General features: G+C 54.8%; 7 protein-coding genes across 7 annotated transcripts, besides 11 other annotated features; 3 read left to right on the forward strand and 4 right to left on the reverse strand.

Moving 5' to 3' along the window:
* Positions 1-100: 100 nt before the first annotated feature.
* ACLA_080540 (acetyl-CoA carboxylase ACC1) lies at positions 101-7,204 on the reverse strand (the record flags this gene model as incomplete). Its single annotated transcript, XM_001267795.1, has 4 exons — positions 101-898; positions 955-6,708; positions 6,778-6,948; positions 7,046-7,204. The coding sequence occupies 4 exons, from the start codon at positions 7,202-7,204 to the stop codon at positions 101-103; spliced, it is 6,882 nt and encodes a 2,293-aa protein (XP_001267796.1).
* Positions 7,205-7,330: 126 nt separating this feature from the next.
* Positions 7,331-7,357: a microsatellite.
* A 1,591-nt stretch (positions 7,358-8,948) lies between these two features.
* Positions 8,949-8,971: a microsatellite.
* Positions 8,972-9,460: 489 nt separating this feature from the next.
* Positions 9,461-9,493: a microsatellite.
* Positions 9,494-10,366: 873 nt separating this feature from the next.
* Positions 10,367-10,390: a microsatellite.
* A 130-nt stretch (positions 10,391-10,520) lies between these two features.
* nde1 (nuclear distribution protein NudE) lies at positions 10,521-12,407 on the reverse strand (the record flags this gene model as incomplete). Its single annotated transcript, XM_001267796.1, has 2 exons — positions 10,521-12,086; positions 12,171-12,407. The coding sequence occupies 2 exons, from the start codon at positions 12,405-12,407 to the stop codon at positions 10,521-10,523; spliced, it is 1,803 nt and encodes a 600-aa protein (XP_001267797.1).
* A 1,400-nt stretch (positions 12,408-13,807) lies between these two features.
* On the forward strand, positions 13,808-15,228 carry ACLA_080560 (cysteine hydrolase family protein; the record flags this gene model as incomplete). The annotated part of the gene is made up of 4 exons (XM_001267797.1): positions 13,808-13,914; positions 14,032-14,456; positions 14,535-14,666; positions 14,726-15,228. 4 exons carry the CDS (start codon positions 13,808-13,810, stop codon positions 15,226-15,228), a joined length of 1,167 nt encoding a protein of 388 aa, XP_001267798.1.
* Positions 14,501-14,524: a microsatellite.
* Positions 15,229-15,817: 589 nt separating the features above from the next.
* Positions 15,818-16,446, reverse strand: ACLA_080570 (TRAPP subunit TRS20; the record flags this gene model as incomplete). The annotated part of the gene is made up of 2 exons (XM_001267798.1): positions 15,818-16,190; positions 16,256-16,446. The coding sequence occupies 2 exons, from the start codon at positions 16,444-16,446 to the stop codon at positions 15,818-15,820; spliced, it is 564 nt and encodes a 187-aa protein (XP_001267799.1).
* A 292-nt stretch (positions 16,447-16,738) lies between these two features.
* Positions 16,739-18,109, forward strand: ACLA_080580 (splicing regulator NSRP1-like domain-containing protein; the record flags this gene model as incomplete). The annotated part of the gene is made up of 1 exon (XM_001267799.1): positions 16,739-18,109. One exon carries the CDS (start codon positions 16,739-16,741, stop codon positions 18,107-18,109), a length of 1,371 nt encoding a protein of 456 aa, XP_001267800.1.
* Positions 16,788-17,195: a mobile genetic element.
* Positions 17,324-17,360: a microsatellite.
* Positions 17,462-17,639: a microsatellite.
* Positions 18,110-18,590: 481 nt separating the features above from the next.
* On the reverse strand, positions 18,591-20,194 carry ACLA_080590 (Zn(2+) transporter ZRT3; the record flags this gene model as incomplete). The annotated part of the gene is made up of 3 exons (XM_001267800.1): positions 18,591-19,874; positions 19,948-20,078; positions 20,140-20,194. The coding sequence occupies 3 exons, from the start codon at positions 20,192-20,194 to the stop codon at positions 18,591-18,593; spliced, it is 1,470 nt and encodes a 489-aa protein (XP_001267801.1).
* Positions 20,195-20,374: 180 nt separating this feature from the next.
* Positions 20,375-20,402: a microsatellite.
* Positions 20,403-20,850: 448 nt separating this feature from the next.
* Positions 20,851-20,877: a microsatellite.
* A 254-nt stretch (positions 20,878-21,131) lies between these two features.
* On the forward strand, positions 21,132-22,151 carry ACLA_080600 (DNA/RNA non-specific endonuclease; the record flags this gene model as incomplete). The annotated part of the gene is made up of 1 exon (XM_001267801.1): positions 21,132-22,151. One exon carries the CDS (start codon positions 21,132-21,134, stop codon positions 22,149-22,151), a length of 1,020 nt encoding a protein of 339 aa, XP_001267802.1.
* Positions 21,231-21,258: a microsatellite.
* Positions 22,152-22,202: the final 51 nt, after the last annotated feature.

Consider the following 22,202-nt stretch of genomic DNA (forward strand, 5'->3'; position numbering starts at 1 on the left):
ATATCTTCAATGAATGGGAATGCTATATAATCAAATCAAACGATAAAGGGAAACCCATTGGTGTACGGCCCAAGACGAGAAAGAAAGGAATAGAATCCGATCAAGCCGAGGCAAGATACTTGAGCACGGCCTCCTTCTCCTCGACGGGCAGCATGCTGAGCACCTGCTGGACGCCCTTGAGACCGCCCTCCTTGTTGCCAATGAGGAGCTGGGAGATCTGGTTGGCGACAGAGTCGGTCTTGAGGGCCTCGATCTTGGTCTGGATGGCCTTGCGGTTCTCCTCGTACCACATGGCGACCTTACGGTCATCGTGCTCGAGCTCGTCGTCCAACAGGCCGGTCCAGGCGTGCAGGGCGCGCAGGTGGTTAGCGCGGGGGCTCTCGGTGGAGGAGGCGGTGGAAGTGGGTTGGTCGTTTCCGGGGGTGGTGGTGGGGAGGGCGCCAGAGGCGTCGCCGGGGACGGGGGTCGGGGCGACGGTAACCATGCGCTTGACGATAAGCTCCTCGCTCAAACGGCGGCGCAGACGCCAGTAGAAGAAGCGACGGGCGTTCTTCCAGGTCAGGGCCTTGCGGATGGTGTCCTTGGCGATCATGCGGCCGGCGCGGTCGTGGAGGTCGGCGAACTGAAGGGCAATCTGCAGGTACACAGGGAGGAGCTGCTCCTCACGCGCGGCCATCTTGGCCTTGATCTCCGACAGCTGCTCCTTGCTGAGCGAGGGGTCCTCCAGCGAGCGGCGCAGCTCGCCGTAGGTGGCGTCCAGGCGAGCCATGGTGTCCAGCTGCTTGTCGCGGCGGTACTTGATGTTGACGATACCTTCGGGTTCGAGAACACCACCGCGAGCCTCCTCATCGGCATACATCTCCATCTGGTCCGGGTTGATGGTGGGATCAATGACGACCTGCATACGTTAGCATCTAGATTGATACAAAAAGCAGAAGCTGAGAGGAGACTTACCCAAGATCCACCTCGGAGTTCACCGAAAGGAGGGATGTAGACGAAAATAGGCTGCTCATACTTGACCAGCGCATCGACGATGTAAGATCCGTACTTGAGAACTTCGTTGTACATGTCACGTTGTCCACCAGAGAAACCTCTCCAATTGGCCAGTATCATAACGGGCAGCTGCTCACCGTTGTTGAAGTCACGGAGGGCCTGAGCAGTCTTGAAGGCGGAGTTGGGGTACCACACACCACCGGCCTCGGTGCTGATCAGCTCCATGGAATCGGGGTTCGCAGGGTCGGCAGGCGTGACGTTCTCGACGGAGCGAGTCTCGACAGCAATGACACCCATGGGGATGCCACCGAGGCGAGCGCGACCAACGACAACGGTACGGGCCCAGCCACCGAGAGCCTCCTCGAAGGATCCGGCATCGAACAGACCGGGAAGGAAGCCTTCCTCATCTTCCTTACCAGCGATGAGCCAGCGTACATCGTAGGCCTGCTTGGGGGGTGGGTAGTAGGAAACATCGCGGTCCCAGTCATCAGACCAGGGGCGGATGGGGATAGGGGCACCCTTCTTGTCAGGAACGAAGGACATCCACTCAACAATCTTCTGCACACCTTCGAAGTCGTCGGTGGCAGTCATGTGGGAGACACCGTTCTTGTACATGATCTGAGTGCCACCAAGCTGCAGGTTGGAGGTGTAAACCTCACGACCTAGCAGCTTGTTAATGGCAGGTGCACCAGTCAGGATAATAGGCTGGCCCTCGACCTGGATGGCGCGCTGGCCGAGGCGGACCAGGTAGGCACCAATACCGACGGAGCGGCAGGTTACCAGGGTGATGGTGAAGATGTCCTCGTAGGCGCGGGAGGTGGCACCAGCAATCAGACCGGAGCCCTTAAGACACTCGACACCCAAGCCGTCCTTGGCACCAATGATGGTGGTGATCTTGTGGCGCTCCTCACCATCGTCGTGAATCAGCTCCGTGATGACCTCCTTCTTGCTAGCATCGAACTTCTTCTTAACCTCGGGCGTCAGGTACAGATATTTGAAGCCTGCCTCGGGTCTGTGGGGATCGTTCCAGGCCACAGAGAAGTAGGGGATCAGCTCATCGGCCATACCGATACGGGCTCCAGAGTTGGCAGAAAGGTAGATACGGGGAATACCAAGCTTTCTGGCCAATTCAGTACACTTGTGGAAGAAGTTGTCTTCCTGGGGACCGAAGGAACCAATCTGGAAGGTGATGTCGTTGGCCACGATGATGAATCGTCTGCCTTGAGGGTACTCAGGAGTGCGAGCAGTCACAATCCAACCAACCATACCGTGAGTGTTGGTACCGGGGCCTCTCGAGATCTCAACCAGGTTATCGGTGTCATCCAAAACAAGCTCGCTGTACTCGATGCACTCGCCGACCGGGGGGCGCTTGTCGGCCAAAGAGGGAATCTTGGAGGCAGCCTTGACCCAGCTGTTCTGGAAAGCTTGACGGAACAGCTCAGGGAAATCATAGACGTACTGTGTGCCCATGAGATGAGCCTTGTAACGCTTGGGCTGGAGCCACTCCTTGGTCGGATACGGGGTGGAGACGGGGCGCAGATGCATAGAGCCGAGCTTGTTGGTACCGCCAATGCTGTGGAGGATCCATTCGCCCTTCTCGGACTTCTTCTCAATGTACAGCTCCACCTGGATGATGAAGCCATAGGTGTTGGTGATGATCACACGCAGAGGGTAGGGCATGCCAGTGGCAGGATCCGTGCAGAGGATGCGGATTTCAGCACCGGTGACACGGAGACGCCACAGACGGCGACCGAAGCGCTCGAGGAAACCAGCCAAGGCCTCCTCCACGTCCTGGGGCTGCAGGTTGAAAACGGGGGAGAAGTTGATGAAGATGTGGTTGAGATCGGAGTTGTTGTTGCCAATGATCTCGAGGGCGTCCAGGATGTCGTTCATGAGGCGATCGGCCTCGGAGATCAGGTACTCGGCAGTAGGGATGTCATCACGGAGACGACCGGGGCGCACCACGGCACGGACGAAGTAACGCTTGTCGACAGCCTTGTCGTTCTCGGGACCCTTACCGATGGCCTCGTAGACATGGATATTGCGGTTCTCCGTGAAAACGGGCTTGATTTTAAATTTAGACAGACGGCCGAGTTCCAGCTGGAAAGCCAGGGCGGGCTCGCTGTGACGGATGCTCTCATCTTCTTCGTAGTTAGGTCCTCGGAAGGTGAAGTAGCTGGGGTAGCTTCCGTTCTTGCCACAGATAAAGGTGACGCGGCGGACACGACGAGCAAGCAGCTCCTCCTTGAAGTTGGCCAGCAGAGCGCTGGCCTGGGCAACAATCTGGTTGTCATCCATTTCCTCGAGGTCACGAACAGCGATGTTGAGCACGCCGGTCAACTCATTGTCGGTCTCAATGCGAGGAGCGGGGCGGCGCTTGCCCTCCAGATCGGCGAGAAGGCCCTTTTCACCGGCCTTCTTCTTCGAACCGGCACGCGGGAACGCCTCGAGAGCCTTGGGCAGCACCTCCTCAGCATCCTCCAGGTACTGGACGGGGACAATGATACCCTTTCTGACAGGGTCGCTGCTGCTGTCATTGACCAGGTAGGACATATCACTGATGGAGTTGAGCCTGCGGAAGGGGCTGGACTCGGTGGTCGGTGTGCTAGGAGTCGACAGCTGAGCAGAGTTGACGGAGCCGAACTCTGGCTGACCGAGCTTGCCGAAAGTGAAGTCCCAAGACAGCAGGGGCACCTCTGCAGAGGTGTTGTATTGGATACCCTTGAGGGTATAGGCCCTGTAGGCGCGGCGCACGTAGACCTCGAGAGCAGCCAGAGTGACCCAGGGATCCTGGTGGACGAAGAAGCGGGGCAAGACGTCGAAGACGGTGTACTTAGAGTCAACCACTTCCTTCAGGACGGAGAACTCTGGCTCCCGATGATCCCAGCCGGTTTCTCCGTACCGAGACTCGACGACGGAGGAGCGGAGGATAAGCTCCATCTGAGACAGGCGCTCCTCCATAGATGGGAGGGCACACTGGATGAGAACCTCACGAGCCTTGAGGGTGACCTTGGCCGCAGAGCGCGACTCGAGTTCCGTGAGCTTCTTCAGGATGGGTTTGAAGTACTTTCCGACGTTGCCAACACCGGGCTGATTGGGGCGGTACATGGCCAAGATGGCCAAGACCAGGTTGTTCTTCGCGCCAACACGGCTATGGGACAGAACGGTCTGCACAACGCTGCCAATGTCCTCCTTGTTCTCCTCTCTGAGCTTCAGGATGGCATCTTCGTCACGGATGTTACGTCCGGCGAACAGCTTCTCGACCTCATAGTACTGCTCCAGCAGACCAATGAAGACATTGAACTCATGCGCCTTCAAGCCGTCCATGTACTTATCAATGACATGGAGCAAAGGCGAAAGTGTGGTTCGGAGGATCTCGGCATCGGCAGGGTTGACATTCTCCTCGATGAATCGGGCAATGGTCTTCTGCAGCTGCTTGGCTGGGAATTCGGCCTTGCGGGAGCGCGCCCGCTCAACGATGCTCTGCAGCTGAGCATCCAGTTTCTGGGGCATGCGGGAATGCAGAGCCGAGGATTGCGCGTTCCATTCGCCGTAGGGCAGCTCAGGGTTGCGCAGAACGTCAACCAGTTCCTTGAGCGTGGCATTCATGATGACCTGGTTGTCGTATCCGCGAAGGATGTTCTCAAGGATGCTGTGTAGGAGGAAGAATCTCTGAGGAGGCTTGCTGCCGACCACCTGAGGAGGACCAATCTCGGGCAGCTGACCAGTGAAAGGGTGCGCGTGCTTGACGCGAGAGGGATCATCCAGAGCCAAGATACCCAGAATGTCACCAGCCTCCAGAGTGGCACCGGGCTGCTTGATGAGCTGCACGATACCGTCTTCCTGCGCGATCAAGGGCATGTACATCTTCATAACCTCGACCTCGGCGAAAGGCTGGCCGGCCTTGACATGCTCACCGTTCTCGACGGTGAATTTGACCAGCTTTCCAGGTGAAGGCGAACGGAGTTGCGTGGGGTCATTCTCCTGCTCCAGCAGGCACGTCTTGCCATCGACACTGAGGCGGGTCGCCGCAGCTTCCTCCTTCCAGTAGACGTTGTGACTACGGCCGTCCAACAGAACGAGCAAACCACCGTCAGCCAACGCACGCACACCAACAGAGCACTTAGAGCCGTTGATGAACAGGTGATAGCTGTCCAAGCTGGCCCTTGTGGCGGTGAACTTGTACCGCGCGCCTTCGTAGATGAAGTCCACTGGAAAGACGGTCTTGAGGACATCCTTGGAGGGGACCTGACCCTTCTCGAGACCCTTGCGGTACTCCTCAACGCCGCCTTCGCTGGCCAAATGAGCCTTGGTCACCGCACCGCAGAGCACGGCCACGATGGGATCGGGACGCTCCGCAGTTAGCTTGTTGGAGATCAGCTGATCCAACCAGCCGGTGGTGATGGTGTTGTCTTCGAAGGCGGGAGTCTCGAGCAACTTGATCAGGTACTCGACTGTGGTGCGGAAATCACCACGGATGCTCAACTCCTTCAACGCAACAACCATGTGTTTCCGAGAGGCGGAACGGTTCTCGCCATAGGCGAAGATGTGACCGAACTGGCTGTCGGAGAAACTGTGGATACCACCGGCGGTACCGACGGAGAAGTAACCCCAGACGTTGGAAGAGCTGCGGAAGTTCAGTTCGTGCATCGTACCGCTGGAGGGCTTGAATCCTTCACCAGGGTCCTCAGAGGTGATACGACAGGCAGTGGTATGTCCCTTGGGCTGAGGGCGGCGCTGGGTCTTGAAGCTCTCCTCGTTGGAGAAGTCAAAATCGATTTCAGAAGACGTGTTGGGATCCACACCGTAGAGCAGACGGATGTCGCGAATACGGTGCAGAGGGATACCCATGGCAATCTGGAGCTGGGCGGCAGGCAGATTGACACCGGAAACCATCTCGGTGGTGGGGTGCTCAACCTGAAGACGAGGATTCAACTCGAGGAAGTAGAACTTGTCATCGGCGTGCGAGTACAGGTACTCGACGGTACCGGCAGAGACGTAACCGACCAGCTTGCCCAGGCTGACGGCCGCGCGCTCCATGGCTTGGAAGGTGACGGGTTTGGCAATAGTGACGGGGGCCTCTTCAATAATCTTCTGGTGACGACGCTGGACGGAGCAATCACGGCCGAATAGGGAAATGTTGTTGCCGTACTGATCTGCCAGCAGCTGGACTTCCAGATGTCTGGCGTTGCCTGCCAGCTTCATGATGAAGATCGGAGAGCCGGGGATTTCGTTGGCGGCGGCATTGTACAGGCTGATAAAATCTTCCTCCCGCTCGGCCTTGCGGATACCTTTACCACCACCACCTTCCGAAGCCTTGATCATGACTGGGAAACCAATCTCCTTGGCTTTCGCCAGACCTTCCTGAGGAGAGAAAGTGCAGCCGCGGTTGTAGACCTCATCGGGAACGGTGACAATTCCGTTCTCGTCAATTGTCACGTCCTCCACGCCTGTGCCTGACCACGGAATGCAAGGGACGTTGGCATGCTGTGCAACAATCGTGGAGGAGATCTTGTCACCCAAAGAACGCATAGCCGAGGCGGGGGGGCCGATGAAAATGATCTTCTTGGGCGAAGCAGCCAGAGACTCGGGGAGTCTGGGGTTTTCGGAGGCGTGACCCCAACCGGCCCAGACAGCATGAACGTTCATTCGCTCAGCCACGTCGACGATCAACTCGACGTTCGCATAGTTGTTGTTATTTGTGCCTCCCGGTACCTAAATGTTCATTGACCCACTGTTAGCCCAACTGAACCATGATTTCCCCGAGTTGCAGGGGACATGTACCTCGACATATTGATCAGCCATACGGATGTAGTCCGCATTTGCCCGCAAATCTTCTGGTGTGGCCATGACCGTGAACTGAATGGCACGCTCGTTGCCGAATGTTTCGTAGGCCCATTTCCGGACCGATCGAATCTCCTTGACGGCGGCAATACCGTTGTTGGCGATGAGAACCTATTCCGAGCGCAAGGCCGCTGGTTAGCGAAATTGTGCTGTGCTGGTGGGAACGAAAGACTTTTGTCGTTTCTGAGCCGCGCAGGTTGCCACTCACCGAGCTGATGACTGAGTGACCTTCATGATTGGCGACGAAATCCTTTACACTGCTGGGAGGAGCCGCGTCCAGGTGGTTTCCACCGATGAAATGTGAGGGGATGTTGTATTTGGCTGCGCTAACGTGGCCGTTGCTCGAACTTCCGTTGGGGACACCCATGATGCACGCTGAGAGAATTTTTTTTTCTATTATAGATTATTCACGCTTCCCATTCACGGATCCTGAGATTTCCGAGAGGTAGAATGGAGAAGATTCGACGATGAGGAGGAGAACGTCGTATAGGTCGTAGTGGTAGTAGTAGTAGGAGTAGTACAAGAGAGAAGAGGATGGAAAGGATAAGACGGAATAGAACCACAATGGCCCGAAATTGGAGTTCTATCGAAGGAGGGCTGGAGGAAGGCGCCCTGAAGGATTAGGTCGTAAATAAGTAAGATTTAAGAGGAAGGAAAAGGGAAGTCCTTCGGGCTAAAAGGTGGTAGAAGAAAAAAAAAAATGACCGTCAGCAAGTAGTTCAGTCGTAGGAGTAGTCAATTACTTTTAACTGAGCCGGCGAGAGATGGGGGGGAAGTGGGACAGGAACCGGCAAATGGAGGACCGTCGCAAACGGAGATATGGGCAGGATTCAGACTTCACTCGGAGTATAACTACTCACCACAACCACCAGGGGGGGGGGGGAAATAATAGCCCGCTCGGAATGGAGATGATGATGATGCTAAGAAGGAGAAGAAGAGTCCAAAGAGAGGAAGAGGGAGAGAAGGAGGTAGAGATTAATGAATCGCGAGAGAGGAGAGAGAGGTTGGAGTGCCTCAGGTACCGTTTTTTTCGGTTTAACTTAGAGGGACTCAATAATAATATCCAGCATCCTATCACTACCTAGGTAGTATTTACCACTATGTACAGCTAACGACTGGAACGAAGAAAGAGAGAAAAATGCTCATCTCCACTCCCCAAGGACAGACCGACTAAACCGACTCCCAAATCCCCAACTTCCGCCGCTTGTTGGGCCCATGACGTTTCTTCCCACCAGATTTCCCTTTCCGCCCCAGAGTTGACTGTTTCCCCCCCCCCCCCATTCATTATTCTTCAGTCACTGCCGACACTGACTTGCTACTTGCTACTTGCTACACCGTTCGTGATGACTTCCAAAGTCCAATGATACTTAAATCCCCGGTCATCTCACTTTGGATCGTGGAGATTGATCTGGATCTCAACGGAGCATAGCGTCTCCTATCTACTGGTACTCACCCGATCACGATCGGGTTCTTGAAGATTATTCCAACGATTCAGGGTTCCATCAAGGACCTTACTTGCCTTGCCGATTTGGGCAACACATTATCTACACTTAGGACTAACTACCTATCCTACAGGGCCAGCTCACTAGGCTATTCTACTACTACGGAGTACTCTGTATGATCCTTGTTGACAAGTTCACCGGCAATATTAATGCTTCAAAAACACCTCCCGCTACTCCGTGCTGGCTCACTCTCATAGCCATCAATATGTGTAGTCAATCCGGATATCGACTACATACATACATACATACTGTGTACACCGTGTAGACTACTCCGCGTCGCAATCTGCAATTCTACAACAACTAACTACTACAGGAAAACCCTTCATCTAGAATCCCTGCATCATTATTCCTTTCCCTTCGAACCGATCCAGCCATTTCTCCCGATTTGGCTCAGTTGAACAAATCCAGCCATTCTCATCGGGGCCCCGAACACCAAATCCAGCAAGCATGTCCAATCTAGCCGCATCGGGACACGTTGACGCCCCACTCCGACTAGCGGTATCCAATCACAGCATACTCACTGGCCAACTGCGTTGGGACCGTGGGAAATGATCGCCCTCAGCAAATCTGTTGCGCTAACCTATTTTAGCGTCCCAAAGACCATAGCACTAGTAGTAGTAGTAGTAGTAGTAAGTTAGTAACAGCTATACCTTTGATCTTGCTTGATTGCTTCCCCTAACACCCGGGGCTTTAGTCGATCTTGGCCTATTTGGTTCTATGTAGTATGCGGAGCTCTTAGTCTTGCCTGAGACTTCAGGCTCTTTCATCCCCTTCTTATCTACCGGAGTACCTAGGTAAATAAATACCTACTACTCCATATCAACCTACATACTCCGTCCTCCCAATTTGTATCTTTTCACCACAGACTCCGAATGAATAGAATCCTCCATGAGCGTTACTCTGTACTTATTCGCTACCGGAGTCCGGAACCCGGAGAGTCTTAGCTGGAGTTCTCTAGTTAGTAGTTACCAAGACTACGGAGTATTTTTTTTTATTTTAATTCAGTTTTAAGTACCTGTTAGCATATATCTAGATAGATAGATTGATAGATGGGACACCGGAGTGCTATTGTCACTTGTCACTCTTTGGGCTTTCGTCGGCTCGGGGGTTCAAGTAACTCTGTCATCGGTCATCAGTCATCGGTCAACAGTCATCAGCACCATCGGATATTTAGATATTTCGGGCAATTTTGCAAATCGCTTTACTACTACATACTACTACCTAGTACTCCGTAGTACTCCAAGTCTCCAACTTCGGGGCATTAGTATGGAGTAGTATTACCAGTTGACTCCCAGACTCCCCGCAATGGGGAGAAGGTTACACTGGACTCTGGAGATTGGACCATAGAAATCAAGGAGATATCAAGACAGGTTGCAGATAGATACATAGATATGGAATGCTACCTACCTACCTACCTATTCTGTACACTCCGTACAGCTCCGTTGGTTATGTTATCTCGATGTCATGGATATCAAGAGAATCTAGGTAGTTAACCCTCTCCCCCCCTCATCCCATCGTCTCAAATGGACACCACAATATATATTGTCAAACTACGAAGTAGCGCGCCCAACTACGGGAATTCAAATCAACCTTCGCTGGGTATTATCTAACACAAGTAATGACATGAAGAGGAAAAAAAAAAATCAGAGACCTCAAAAAGGAAAGTGATGCTGAGAAACAGCTTGGACGCCACAGGGCCAACATCAGGCCACCTGCGAGCAAATGTGCATCAAGGGCCAGAGATACAAATCAGACAACAGGTCAACTCCACCGGGGACAAACTGTACAGATCCCTTCACCATCCACTTCTTCACACGAAGAGGATGCGGGATATGGGGTAAAAAAAAATAAAAAAAAGCAACCGAATTACATGGACGGAAAACCCTGATCTATGAACGACCGTCCAACGGAAAGCTTCCCAAGGGGACGCCAATGCTCTAATTTGCACCCAACCTTCGAATCCGAAGATGTTCATAAGTAAGGAATGAAACGATGTGGGTAATTGGATTGGTGAAAAGGGTGTTGAGAAAAAAAAAAAAAAAAAAAAAAAAGCCCGTTCATCTCAGGAGGGGCCACTCAGTGGAAGTGCAACAACACCTGCGTACCGGCCGTATACATCGTCAGACACTTCGATGAGGCCTCCCTCCTCTCATTCTGTGGAGATATCGGGCAAGATAAGGTTTAGAAAGTCTCGCCAAGATCGGTGTACTTGACCTTTGGCTCTGGTGGGCCCATATCGCCCTCCCAACGGTCCACGCCATTACTCGTGCGGAGACTGCGAGGCGCCGGGATACCAGACATGCCGCTTGGTGTTCGTTTCTTCAATCCGTTCGGAACCGGTGTCGAGATGGCCGGCAACCGACTCTCGCGGATCTCACTGATCTTGGCTCGCAGTGACATATGCATGGCTAGATCCTCGTCCTCATCAATATTCGCCATGCCATTGACCCCACCGTTCTGCGTAGAGGGGTTACTCAACGATGAGCGGGGTCGTCGGCTTTCCGTGGTCGGATTCATCGAGTAGTGGCCCAATGGGGTCTTGGTCCGGCTCTGGCGGCTGTCAGGGCGCGTAGACGGGGTCATGCTGGGATGTGTACTCTGACTCACGGAACTGCGGCTGGAGTAGCTGGTGCGGCTGCTGGGACGGCTGTCTCCTTGCGTACGAGTGCTAAACGATGGCCGGCTGGGTGCCGTATACGATGGCGCGCTTTCCCCGTCACGAAGCGACGAGCTGAAGCTGCTGCCACTTAACCGTTTGCGAGAGTTCCTTCGCGCCGTGATCGTAGAAGCGACGGGGCTCTCGCCGATGATCGATCCCGAGCGAGACGACGTACGGGATGGGGAGTCAGATGGCGGTGGAAGTTTCGACTTGGCGGACTGCACTCGCTCTTCAAGTTTCTGCATCTTGCCAATAAGACCTCGGATCTGATACAGGGATCCTGACTTCGGCAGACCAGACGACTGAGACTTGTTGTTCGGTTTGTTGTCATTAGGCTTAGGCTTGGGTTTGGGCAAAGCCGGCCGCGAGGTAGCCGACGGGGTGGGCCGGTTGCTGGTGAACGCATAGGATGTCGCACGCGTGTGAGTATTGGTGTGTCTCTGAGTTCGAGACCCATGTAAAGATCGTGACCCAAACGACGAGTCAGGTCCTGACGCCTTCTGAAGTGGGAAACCCGGCATCGCATTCATTGACTTGCGCAGGCTGCTCGACGACTCAGAAATCGGTGGTGATGGGGGAGCTGCAGTGGCGGACATGAGCGAAGTCTTGAGCGTCGGAGTCGAAAATAAGGGCGAGGACACGATTGACGCACTTGGGGAGCGATCAAAGATATCCGGTGTCTGTGGGGTGGATGGGCTGCGATACAGCGAGAGTGGTTTCCTGCGTCGGCTGTTTTGCAATTCCGTGTTTCGCAGCTTCTCATGAATGATCTCCGTCTCGATCTTCAAATCCGACAGTTCATCCCGTAGACGCTGATTCTCAATACGTAGCTGCTCCCGTTCCTGCTCTCCATTCTTGATCTCCTCCTCCAACAAGACCCCCCGCTCAATGGCAACGTTGTACTTAGACTCCAGATCCTCCAGGGATGAAGTGGTATGCCGGGCTTGTTGTTCATAATCATCATTGGCGACTTCAATATCTCGCAACTTCAGCTGTAGCGTCCTGTTCGCATCCCTCAACGTCGTAATCTCTTTCTGTAACGTGTTCTGAGCCAAGTTCCCCTCCGATTTGGACTGCTTGTACTTGGTCTATCATCGGTATACAGGTTAGCTCACTGCCCACCTTCACAACGATTATGGAGAGAGAGAGAGAGAGTGCAGTCGAGATCTAACCTTCCACTCCTCGACCTCATATTTCAAGCTGTCCACCTTCTCCTTCAGCAACCGCTCTCGCTTCTCCGACGCCTCGATATCCTTTTCCAGCTCCGCCTCCAGCTCACGGCTGGAGGCCTGGAAATCGGTCAGTTCGGCCTCTAACTGCTCATATTGCGTCTTGTACCATGCCAGCTGATCCGATCTCGAGCTGGTACCATTGGGGCGAGTAGAGGAAGAGTCATCGGCCGATGGCATTATTTATTCTGGTCCAGGAGATGGTCTGATCGAGGTGATGGGCGTTCGGGCGGACAAGATCAGGCCGCAGACAGTGATCACCGACGCAACACACTCGAATCGGAACCGACGAATCGACGAGAAACTGTCACCAAGGAGACGAGATCCGAGCTCATGCACCGCCGCGAACAATATCAACAGCCGTGCGTCAACTCGGGGGTGGTGGTAGTGGAGGGGACCCCTCGCGGAGGCGGTGTCGCAGGTATGGGGGATATTTGACTCAAGGGACTCGAGGAACAGGCAGGGAAAGAAAACCCGAAGAAAAGAAGAGGAGATGGGGGGGGAAAGATTGAAGCTGAATTCGCTGCGTCGAGAGGGCCCCAAAATAACAGACTTACCTGTAGAAGACCCTCGCAGAGGGGGATGGCCGGATCATGAGCGATAGGTTTCTTTGGGGGGGGGGGGGGAGGTGGAGGGGGAAAGAAAGAGACGGTGGTGATGTTATCCAGCTGGGTTGGCGCAAAGAGATAGAACAATAATCCCGTGTCCACGGGAACATAAACAACCAACTAGGCACTCTTAGTAGTTAGTTAGTTAGTAGTTAGCAGGTACTACTTTGTACGTAGTTGGTACCTAACGTTTCCTGGTACTGGTCTTGGTTCCAAAGGTACCATTCTTGGTACCTGACGTACCCATGTCACATGCGAAAGGTGGTATCATCAATTCATCATATCATGGCAGGTACTACGGAGTAGTAGTAGGTATGTTACAGAGAATACAAAAGATACCGCGTAATACACCACGCTAAACCCAACCCTGCCTAGCGCCATAACAAAACTCCCTCCGCCTGATTTCCACCGCCCGCGATGTGCGTATTCCGATGATCCATCAGTACTCCGTAGTGAACTTCTCGGGGGCATGCCTCACGGGCTCTTTGGCACGTCTGGGGGACTGGGAAGAAAAATAAAAAAGCCATCTATTAATTGAATTGGTTGCTTGATCTTGATTCCCATTTTGACTCGGTAAGTCTTCTAATTGTCCACTCCGTCTCGTCCCTGTTTGTTTTCTTTCTCCTCCTCCTCCTATCGGACTCTTACGGCTACTTCTTCCTCCCTCCCCCCCCCCTGGACCAGCTATGCTATTTTGTGGTGATGGGAATGGGTGACGCTTTTTCCACGCACAAGACACGCTACTCACAGTGAACTGGACAGAGTTGCTGCCACGCACTTTGTTTGTATATCAATCAGACAGGCTGCTTAGTACTCTTTCTTTGGTGATCTATAGAGAATACTCCATGGTCTCCTCGTTCTCTTGTCATTTTCCTTTGACGTCTCGAGAATGCCCCTCCCCCCCCCGAAGATGCTAATCATGGCGCCCTCCAGATCTTCTCTTGTCTGTGAAGATCCACACAGCATATCGAGATGGCAGACCCCACTGATCTGAATCTCGACGCGCCTAGCGACCTTCAAGATATCCCGGATATGTCGATGCAGCTTCTGCCTCCTCCGGAAGGAACCTATCCTGACAAGTAAGTCTTTTGCTATTTGATTGTCCCCAACCACCCGCCGATCATTTCGGTCGTTTACCGCCCACATACACTGTCTCGTGCTGGGATCCACTGCTCATATCCTTCCGTCATGTAAAGAGCTACTCTCCTTGCAGCAGTGCAAGCCCATAGTAAAGCCCATGGGTACAATGTTGTGGTCAAGTCATCCAGTACCCCAACGGAGAAGAAGCCCGGACGCACCGCCAAAGTGTGGTTGCGGTGCGATCGGGGTGGACACTATCGTCCCCGAAATGGTCTCACAGAGGAGACAAGGAAGCGCCGACGAACGTCTCGCTTGATGGACTGTCCGTTCATGCTGGTCGCAGCTGGTACTCCTGGCATCTGGACGTTGACCGTCTTGAACCCGACTCACAATCATGGACCCATTGTCGAGAAGCCGCGGCAAGTACCACAACACAAAGTTCGGAAGGGCCAGCTTCCCGCAATTCCCTACGACTGGCCGCATGATGCGACTCTCACCCCATATACGACGGCTCTAGTGATCATTGACATGCAAAAAGACTGTATGTGTATCTTCCTCCTCTCGACAGCAACGAAGCATCCAACGTGACTGACTGACTGACTGACTGACGAGCCCATAGTCTGCTCACCGGGTGGATATATGGAATACCAGGGGTACGACATATCAGCCGCTCAAGCACTTATTCCTAAACTGCAGCAAGTTCTGAATGCATTTCGTGCGTCTGGATTTCCCGTGTACCACACACGAGAAGGTAACCTCCAGCGAATTACAGGATTCTGTGTCTGTCGAGCACCGAGCTGATTTCCGCAGGCCATCGTCCGGACCTCTCGACGCTCTCCAGCAGAGAGGTATTCCGATCACGAAACAATGCCTCTGGCATGGGAATTGGCTCCCAGGGACCCCTGGGTCGACTGTTGATCCGCGGCGAAGTCGGACACGATATCATTGACGAACTGTACCCGCTTCCTGAGGAGCCAGTTATTGATAAGCCGGGCAAAAGCGCTTTCGCTTACACGGACTTTGAACTTCTTCTTCGCAACAAAGGGATCAAGAACCTAGTCATTGCCGGTGTCACCACGGATGTTTGTGTGTCGACGACCATGCGGGAAGCCAACGACAAGGGTTTCGACTGTGTGGTCCTGGAGGATGGCACTGCCGCCAGCGAGCCGTCCCTCTACGTGAGCACTCTCGAGTCGATCAAGATGGAAGGCGGCATTTTCGGTGCTGTTGCCAAGGTGGACGACGTGATCCACGCCGTCGAGAACTTCAAGAATATCACCGTCAAGAAGCTAGCGCCTCAGATGACGGTATGAAACGGGTCAAGATCAGGGTCGCAGGCGGGATCTTGATGGGGCGTTTTTTTTTTTTTTTTTCTTTATGGTCTTGGAACAGCGAAAGCGGCATCTCTTTTCTTCTTTTTCCTTTATAACCTGTGTCTCTCTACTTTTAATTCCCCTTCTTCCTTCGTCTGGACATATCCCGCCTCGCTCCCCTGACTTTGGAGACTCATCCCGTCGTTCTGACGAAGAACGATTGATCATTGCACAGAACCCCCCTTGGTGGAAGTAATCAAACCTTCGAGGGAACGAGCAACAGCCAGAAAAACCAAGCATACCTTATCTCTGCATTGATACACGTTGCAGAAACTCAATGGGCGCCAAAATGCATACACGAATTGAACCCATACACAATTTCAGTGCCGTATGGTATAATCAAAACTCCACTAGTAGGAAATAGACCACGCCCCAACACCACGCTTAGCAACCCTTCAAGCGCAACCAGATCTGGACTCCTTTTGAAGATATAACACCAAAAAGGAAGGTCACAAAAGGAGGAAGCGTCTCTGGGGGGAAGAAAAAAAACAAAAAAAAAAGACAAACATCAAACCATATAAGCTCACGCTCACAACCACTTCTTCCCAGCCGCAGCAACCCTCGCCCGAAACACAGGACTCCGGATCTCCATTCCCTGTCGATAGAACGGATTCATCGCCGTCTTGATGTAATTCTCATACACCTCGTTCATAAACTGGCGCACGGCCTCCTCGGTCTGCGGCGCGGTCGGATTCGCCGCAATCGAGCTGCTAGAGGCCCGCGTGGAGCTGCCCCCGCCCACGGAGAAGGACGAGCCCAGCAGCGAGGAGCCGGAGCCCGTGCTGCCTGCCGATGGAAGCTGGGGCGGCTGGTGGAGGAGCAGGAAGCGGGTGCCGGACGGGGTGAGGAAGGCGGAGATGTACGCTGAGGCTGGGGGGTAGGTATCGATGTGCTTGAGATACCTAAGCTCTTTGTTAGTTAGATGTCTTGGGCTCTGGATTCGAAGCGGGAAGCGGGAGATGCATACATGTTGCCGTTCATCCATTGGGCTTCCTCGACGATGTCGAGACTCGAGTGGATGATGAATTGGTTCATGTACTGGGCTGTGTCTGGGAAGCGGAATCGGGCGATGCCATCTCCGCCGCCTTTGGAGGTGCCGAAGGCGAGATTGAAGAGCGGGGCATCTGTGGGGGAGAGGATTGTGAAGTAGTAGGACATTGTTGATTTGATCGATTGTATCAACGAATTGAACAGGCCACAGCGTAAAAGAGTGCGAGATCGGCTGTGGTGAACACTCCGATAGATTGTTGTTTTGCCAGTCTTGGATCCCCTGCCCTGTAGCTTGGAGCCGTGGAAAATCACGTGGCTGATAAGATAACCGATTGGATGAACTCATTCATCTCTTTCAACTTCAACATCTGATCGCTACGCTGCACATCGCATCACATCGGCTCCTCTGGACAACCTATATAGACCAGATCCTGGAAACGCATTGGCCGTCATCGCCAGAATGCCACCCCCCAAGCTCTCCTACGGGCTCAACCTGCCAACCAAGAAACCGCTTAGCCAGAGACTCGGACCCCCAGGGTCCCAGAAACGCAAAAAGACGATCTTCGACTCCGACTCGGAAGGCGATGACCACAAAGCTGCCAGCACCAGCGCCATCGAGATCTCAACCCTCGGCGGACTAGACGAATCCTCCCACCCCGCCAAACCCGCACCCACACAACCCCCCGCAAAGCGAAAACCACCCCCAGGCGCCCCCACCGGCAAACCCAACATCAAGCCCCTAATCAAGAACTCGATCTTCGCTGCCGAAGACGAAGACGGCGACGAACAGGACGCACCGCCAATGCCACTCGGCCTCAACCCCGCCAAGAACAAGGGCAGCGACTTCACAAACCTCTCCGCCCTCCGCAGCAGCAGGAAACACGCCGAGGACGCCCAACAGCTCGATCCCTCCATCTACTCCTACGACGCTGTCTACGACAGCCTGCACGCACAGACGAAGAAGAAGGCGGCGACCGCCGAGACAGGCGCTAGTGCTGTGCCGCGGTACATGACCTCGCTGCTGCGCAGCGCGGAGATCCGCAAACGCGACCAGCTGCGCGCGCGCGACCGGCTGCTCGCGCGGGAGCGCGAAGCCGAGGGCGACGAATTCGCCGATAAGGAGAAGTTCGTGACGTCTGCGTACAAGGCGCAGCAGGAGGAGCTGCGGCGGGTAGAGGCCGAGGAGGCGGAGCGCGAGCGGCGCGAGGAGGAGCGCCGCAAGCAGAGCGGCGGGGCGGGGTTGGTCGGCTTCTATCGGGACATGCTGTCGCGGGACGAGAAGCGGCACGAGGAGGTGGTGAAGGCGGCGGAGGAGGCGGCGCGGCGGGTGCAGGCGGGCGAGGCGGGCGAGGCAGCCCGGGAGGAGGAGGCGGCGGAGGCGGGGGCGGAGGAGAAGCGCGAGAAGAGCGAGGCGCAGATTGCCGCAGAGCTCAATGCCAAGGGCGCGCATATCGCCATCAACGAGGAGGGCCAAATCGTCGACAAGCGCCAGCTGCTGTCGGCCGGTCTGAACGTCGCGCCCAAGCCGAAGCCGTCCGCCGCCGCGGAGACCGCTGCGGCTGCGGCTGCTGCTCGCGCGGCGGCGTCCCGATCGCGGCTGGACTCCGGGCAGCAGGCCGCGCGGGCGGGCCAGCGCGCCCGGCAGACGGAGATGATCGCCGCGCAGCTGGAGGAGCAGGCGCGGCGGGAGGCCGAGGCCGAAGCGGCGCGGCAAAAGGAAATCGCGGACCGCAGCCGCAGCCGCAAGACGGAGGGCGATGTGATGAGTGCGAAGGAGCGGTATCTGGCGAGAAAGCGGGAGAGGGAGCAGGCCGGCAAGAACGGGCCCTGATCCTTCTTTCTTTCTTTGTCGTTGTATGCGAACTTATTGGAGTTTTTTTCCATCTGGCATTTTCATGGCGTTTTGGTCGTTGTTACATGGAAGATGTCCGTGCAAGGTTATACGATATCAAGCGAGTTAGCGGCGTGTAGTTAGTATACATGGGTTTGAGCTGGAGATGAAAATGCAATCCTGAGAGAGAGAGAGATATATTAAACCACACACTGGAAGGACCCAAGCGTCGGACCAGGTGGATGCATTCTATCCTGTGGTTATGTCCAGACTGAGTAAAAAAAACATGGAACAACTCGTAACTCATAACTGCAGATACAGTCGTCAAAGATAATCACAATGCCTTTTCTACGGATGCCTGGCCCAGGCACAATGCAATGATGCACATTTACGGATGAGAAGTCCAAGAAAAAGGGGAGAAGGGGGGGGAAGGAATGAAACGCCAACGCCTATCCATCGCAAAGAGCCACCCAAAATCAAATCAAGCCGTCAAAGCAAAGCTCAACCCCATCAGACCCATGCCCGCGATCGCGAACCAGATTCCGAGCCCGCGGTGATGCGTCAATCCTAGCCCTTCACTGAACAGCTGCAGGCCGACGGAGGTCATCACGCCGGCAGTCGCGGCGAACATGCCTCCGTAGACGGCCCAGGAGGGACCGGTATCCGCGCCGCCGTGACCAGCCTTCTCCGCGCCCCAGAACCAGAGCGCGGCCAGACCGGCGCCGGCGGGCTGACTGACACCGCCCAGCAAGCTGGACCAGAACATGGCCTTCCAGCGGGAGTGGAGGGCCAGATACAGTGGCAGAGCCATGGCGAAACCTTCGCTGATGTTGTGGATGAAGAGGGCGACAAAGACAGCCATACCGAGGGAGGGGCTGGCGTGGTTGGTGGCGTAGGTGATGAATCCCTCGGGGAGCTTGTGGAGGGCGATCGCCAGGGACGTCTGCAGGCCAATTGACAGGAAAGCGTTTTGGGGGACGTGGTGATGGTGTTGGGGGGGCGCTGCGGGAGCAGGCTTGGTCGACTCGTTCTGATCCTCCGTCGGTTTGCATGCATATTCCTGGAGCCGGGTGCGTGAAGAAGATGCGCTGCTCTGATGGGTTTGTGCATCGCCAATTTCCAAACGCCCGGTGTAGTCCTCAATCGAGTCATGCGACGGAGCGAAAGCCTGATGGCTGTTGTTCTCCCCAAACGCCGGTCGTTCCGAGTCTAATTGCGCGCCAATGGTGTGATGCGTGGGCAGCGCCGGCCGCTGAGACTCGTCAGTAGACGTAGGAATGTGCGGCGTGAGCGTCTTGGAGCATTCGCGCCCACAGGTTTGCGAAAAGCCATAGCACGGGCCATAGTCATCACAGCGCGGCTTGACGCCACCCACGAGGCGATTGAGGCGTCGAGTCAGACGAGAGCGCAACGGCTCTAGCGCCGGTCGCTCGACGGCACCGGGGGTCGATTTCCAAGAGCGAGCGGTTTGTTGCTGCAGGAGCGGTGTCCGTTCATGATTGCCGTTGGTCTGGGGGGGAGGTGCCGGTTGCGGTTCCTGTCCGACTTCCCCGCGCTCTGGGTCGGTCTCAGGCTCGTGGGTGTGGGCACAATCGACCACATGGGAGGGGATATGCCGATGAATGAGGGTCGAGATCAACCGAATGACGATTACACCGGCCAGGAATAGTCCGATCAGAGTATAGGCCGCGGCGCGGGGCGAAAATCCTGCTCGAGTGAGGTACTGCTTGGAGGTGGGGAGCATGCTGTAGAGGGAGGTGAAGAGCTTCGAAGATCAGCGTTTTGGTCCGGGAAGGTCATGAATGATAGTGACGATTGATCGGAGTGAATTTACTTACCAGGACACCCGCACTCAGGCATAATGAAGCCGAGAGGAAGCCATTGTTGTTGACGATCTGGAAATTCTTGCGGCTAGAGCACTGGCGCAAGAGTACATCGATGCAGATGACCGAGGAACCAAGCACACAGGCTATTATTGACCGTCCGTTAGGAGAATTCGGGCTTCAATCCATGAAATCAGAGCCACTGACCTATTCCAGACACTCCGCTCATCAACCAGCCACGAAGATCGCTGCTATCCGCCATGATTGGGGGGGTGATGGTTCTGTCGTCGGGGAAGAACAGAACGATGGGCGGGTGTGGATGGCGAGAAAGAAAGAAAGAATGGAAGAGGAAGTGATGTCAAAAGTCAAAAGAGAGAAACCACCGTCTTCTTTCGTTTCTCCGGTCTTGCTGGATAGCTTCAACAATCCAGGATATTGGTGTTCATCATCATCATTATCATTATCATCATTTGGAATTAGTTCGTCCTGCTTGCAGATCTCCTTTTCTGTCTTGCTTTCTCTCTCTCTCTCTCGTCCTCATGACTCTATATAATGCCGCCATTTGCTCCCAAGGTCCGCACTGTCACCGCCATCTCAGCGAGTCAACAGGCGTGGGATGATGGATTATTCGAGATCGGTGGTATTGATGGACTCTCATTGCTGCTGATCTTATTGGGGGTTTCCTGAGTCCATGAGACAAGTGTGAAACCGGTAGTCCTAAGTCCTCGGAGGATAGGATATCGGCTGATGGCCAGTTGACGCTGTCTCGAGTCTCCGCGTAGGACAGGATACTCGATCATCTGGATGTATTCTGTGTTATTCTGTGTGATACCAGCTGACACCGTTGATTCTGTCTTCCTCAAGAGGAGGAGTAGTATCAAAGATCAACCTCGTCTTCTTCGCTGACCTGTTCTTCAACTTTCTCTCTCTCTCTCTCTCTCTCTCAATACAGAGTACACTCCGTCGACTCTCTGATTGGCTGCAGCTTTCACTTCATCTTTTCCTTCTTCGGGAATCTTTTGTTTTTTTCCATCGCTGTGCTCGCTCTACACGCCTTGTGCTGATCCCTTACCTCTTCCCCCTCCCCCCCCCCGTTCCCCATTCTTGTCTTCACCAGTTGGGAGTGAGGTTCCTTGCGTCTCCCCATACTTCATCAGTCCATTCCTCTCTCTCTTCGTTTCTTCACATCAGCTGCCATCATGTCGAAAGCTACCATTGCTGCCATTGCTGCCGCCAGTGCTGCTACTGGTGCCGGGATCACCGCTCTCCTCTATTCCTCTCCGTCTTCCTCTCGACCGCAGCAACAGCAACAGCAACAGCAACAGCAGAAGCAACTCCCTCCTCCCTCTCAACCCGCTGTGACCACACCTCCCACCGCTATCCCTCCGCCCTCTCTCGCCAACACTCCCATCGGCAAACCCGACGCGGGCTCCCCCGTGGACCCCTCCGGAATCTACCAATATGGCTTCCCGGGCCCAGTCGCAGACACCATCACCGCCGTTCCCCTAACCGGTGCCTACGATCGTCGCACCCGTAATCCCGCCTGGGTCGCCGAGCACATCACCCCCTACTCGCTCTCGCTCAAGAACGCAGACCGCAAACACAGCACCTTCGTCGAAGATACCAACATCCCCGCTGCCTTCCGCGCAAGACTATCCGACTACTTCCGCTCTGGCTACGACCGCGGCCACCAGGTGCCTGCCGCGGATGCCAAATGGTCCCAGGACGCGATGGACGGCACCTTTGGCCTCTCCAACATGTGTCCCCAGGTTGGCGAGGGCTTCAACCGCGACTACTGGGCGCACTTTGAGGATTTCGGCCGCAATCTAACGAAGCGGTACCCCTCCGTCCGCATCGTCACGGGCCCGCTGTACCTGCCCCATCGCGATCCGGACGGCAAATGGCGTGTCTCCTACGAGGTCATCGGCAACCCCCCTAATGTGGCCGTGCCTACGCACTTCTACAAGGTGATCTACGCCGAGGACGGCACCGGTAGCCCGAGCAGCAAGGTATCACTTGGCGCGTTCGTGCTTCCCAACGCTCGTATCCCCAATGACAAACGGCTGGCTGAGTTCGAGGTGCCCCTCGAGGTTGTCGAGCGGGCCAGCGGGCTGGAATTTGCCTCGAAGCTGGAGCCTAGTCGGCGGAAGCGTCTGTGCCAGGAGATCAAGTGTGATATCGTGGTGCGGGAGTTCAACAACGCCAAGAACCGGGCGTAGTTGGGTTAGTCGGCGCATTTTCTCTCAAGGGTCTTCGTGTGTATCATTCTA

This window comes from Aspergillus clavatus, genomic scaffold, assembly GCF_000002715.2.
Source record: "Aspergillus clavatus NRRL 1 1099423829806 genomic scaffold, whole genome shotgun sequence".
Classification (NCBI taxonomy): Eukaryota; Fungi; Ascomycota; class Eurotiomycetes; order Eurotiales; family Aspergillaceae; genus Aspergillus; species Aspergillus clavatus.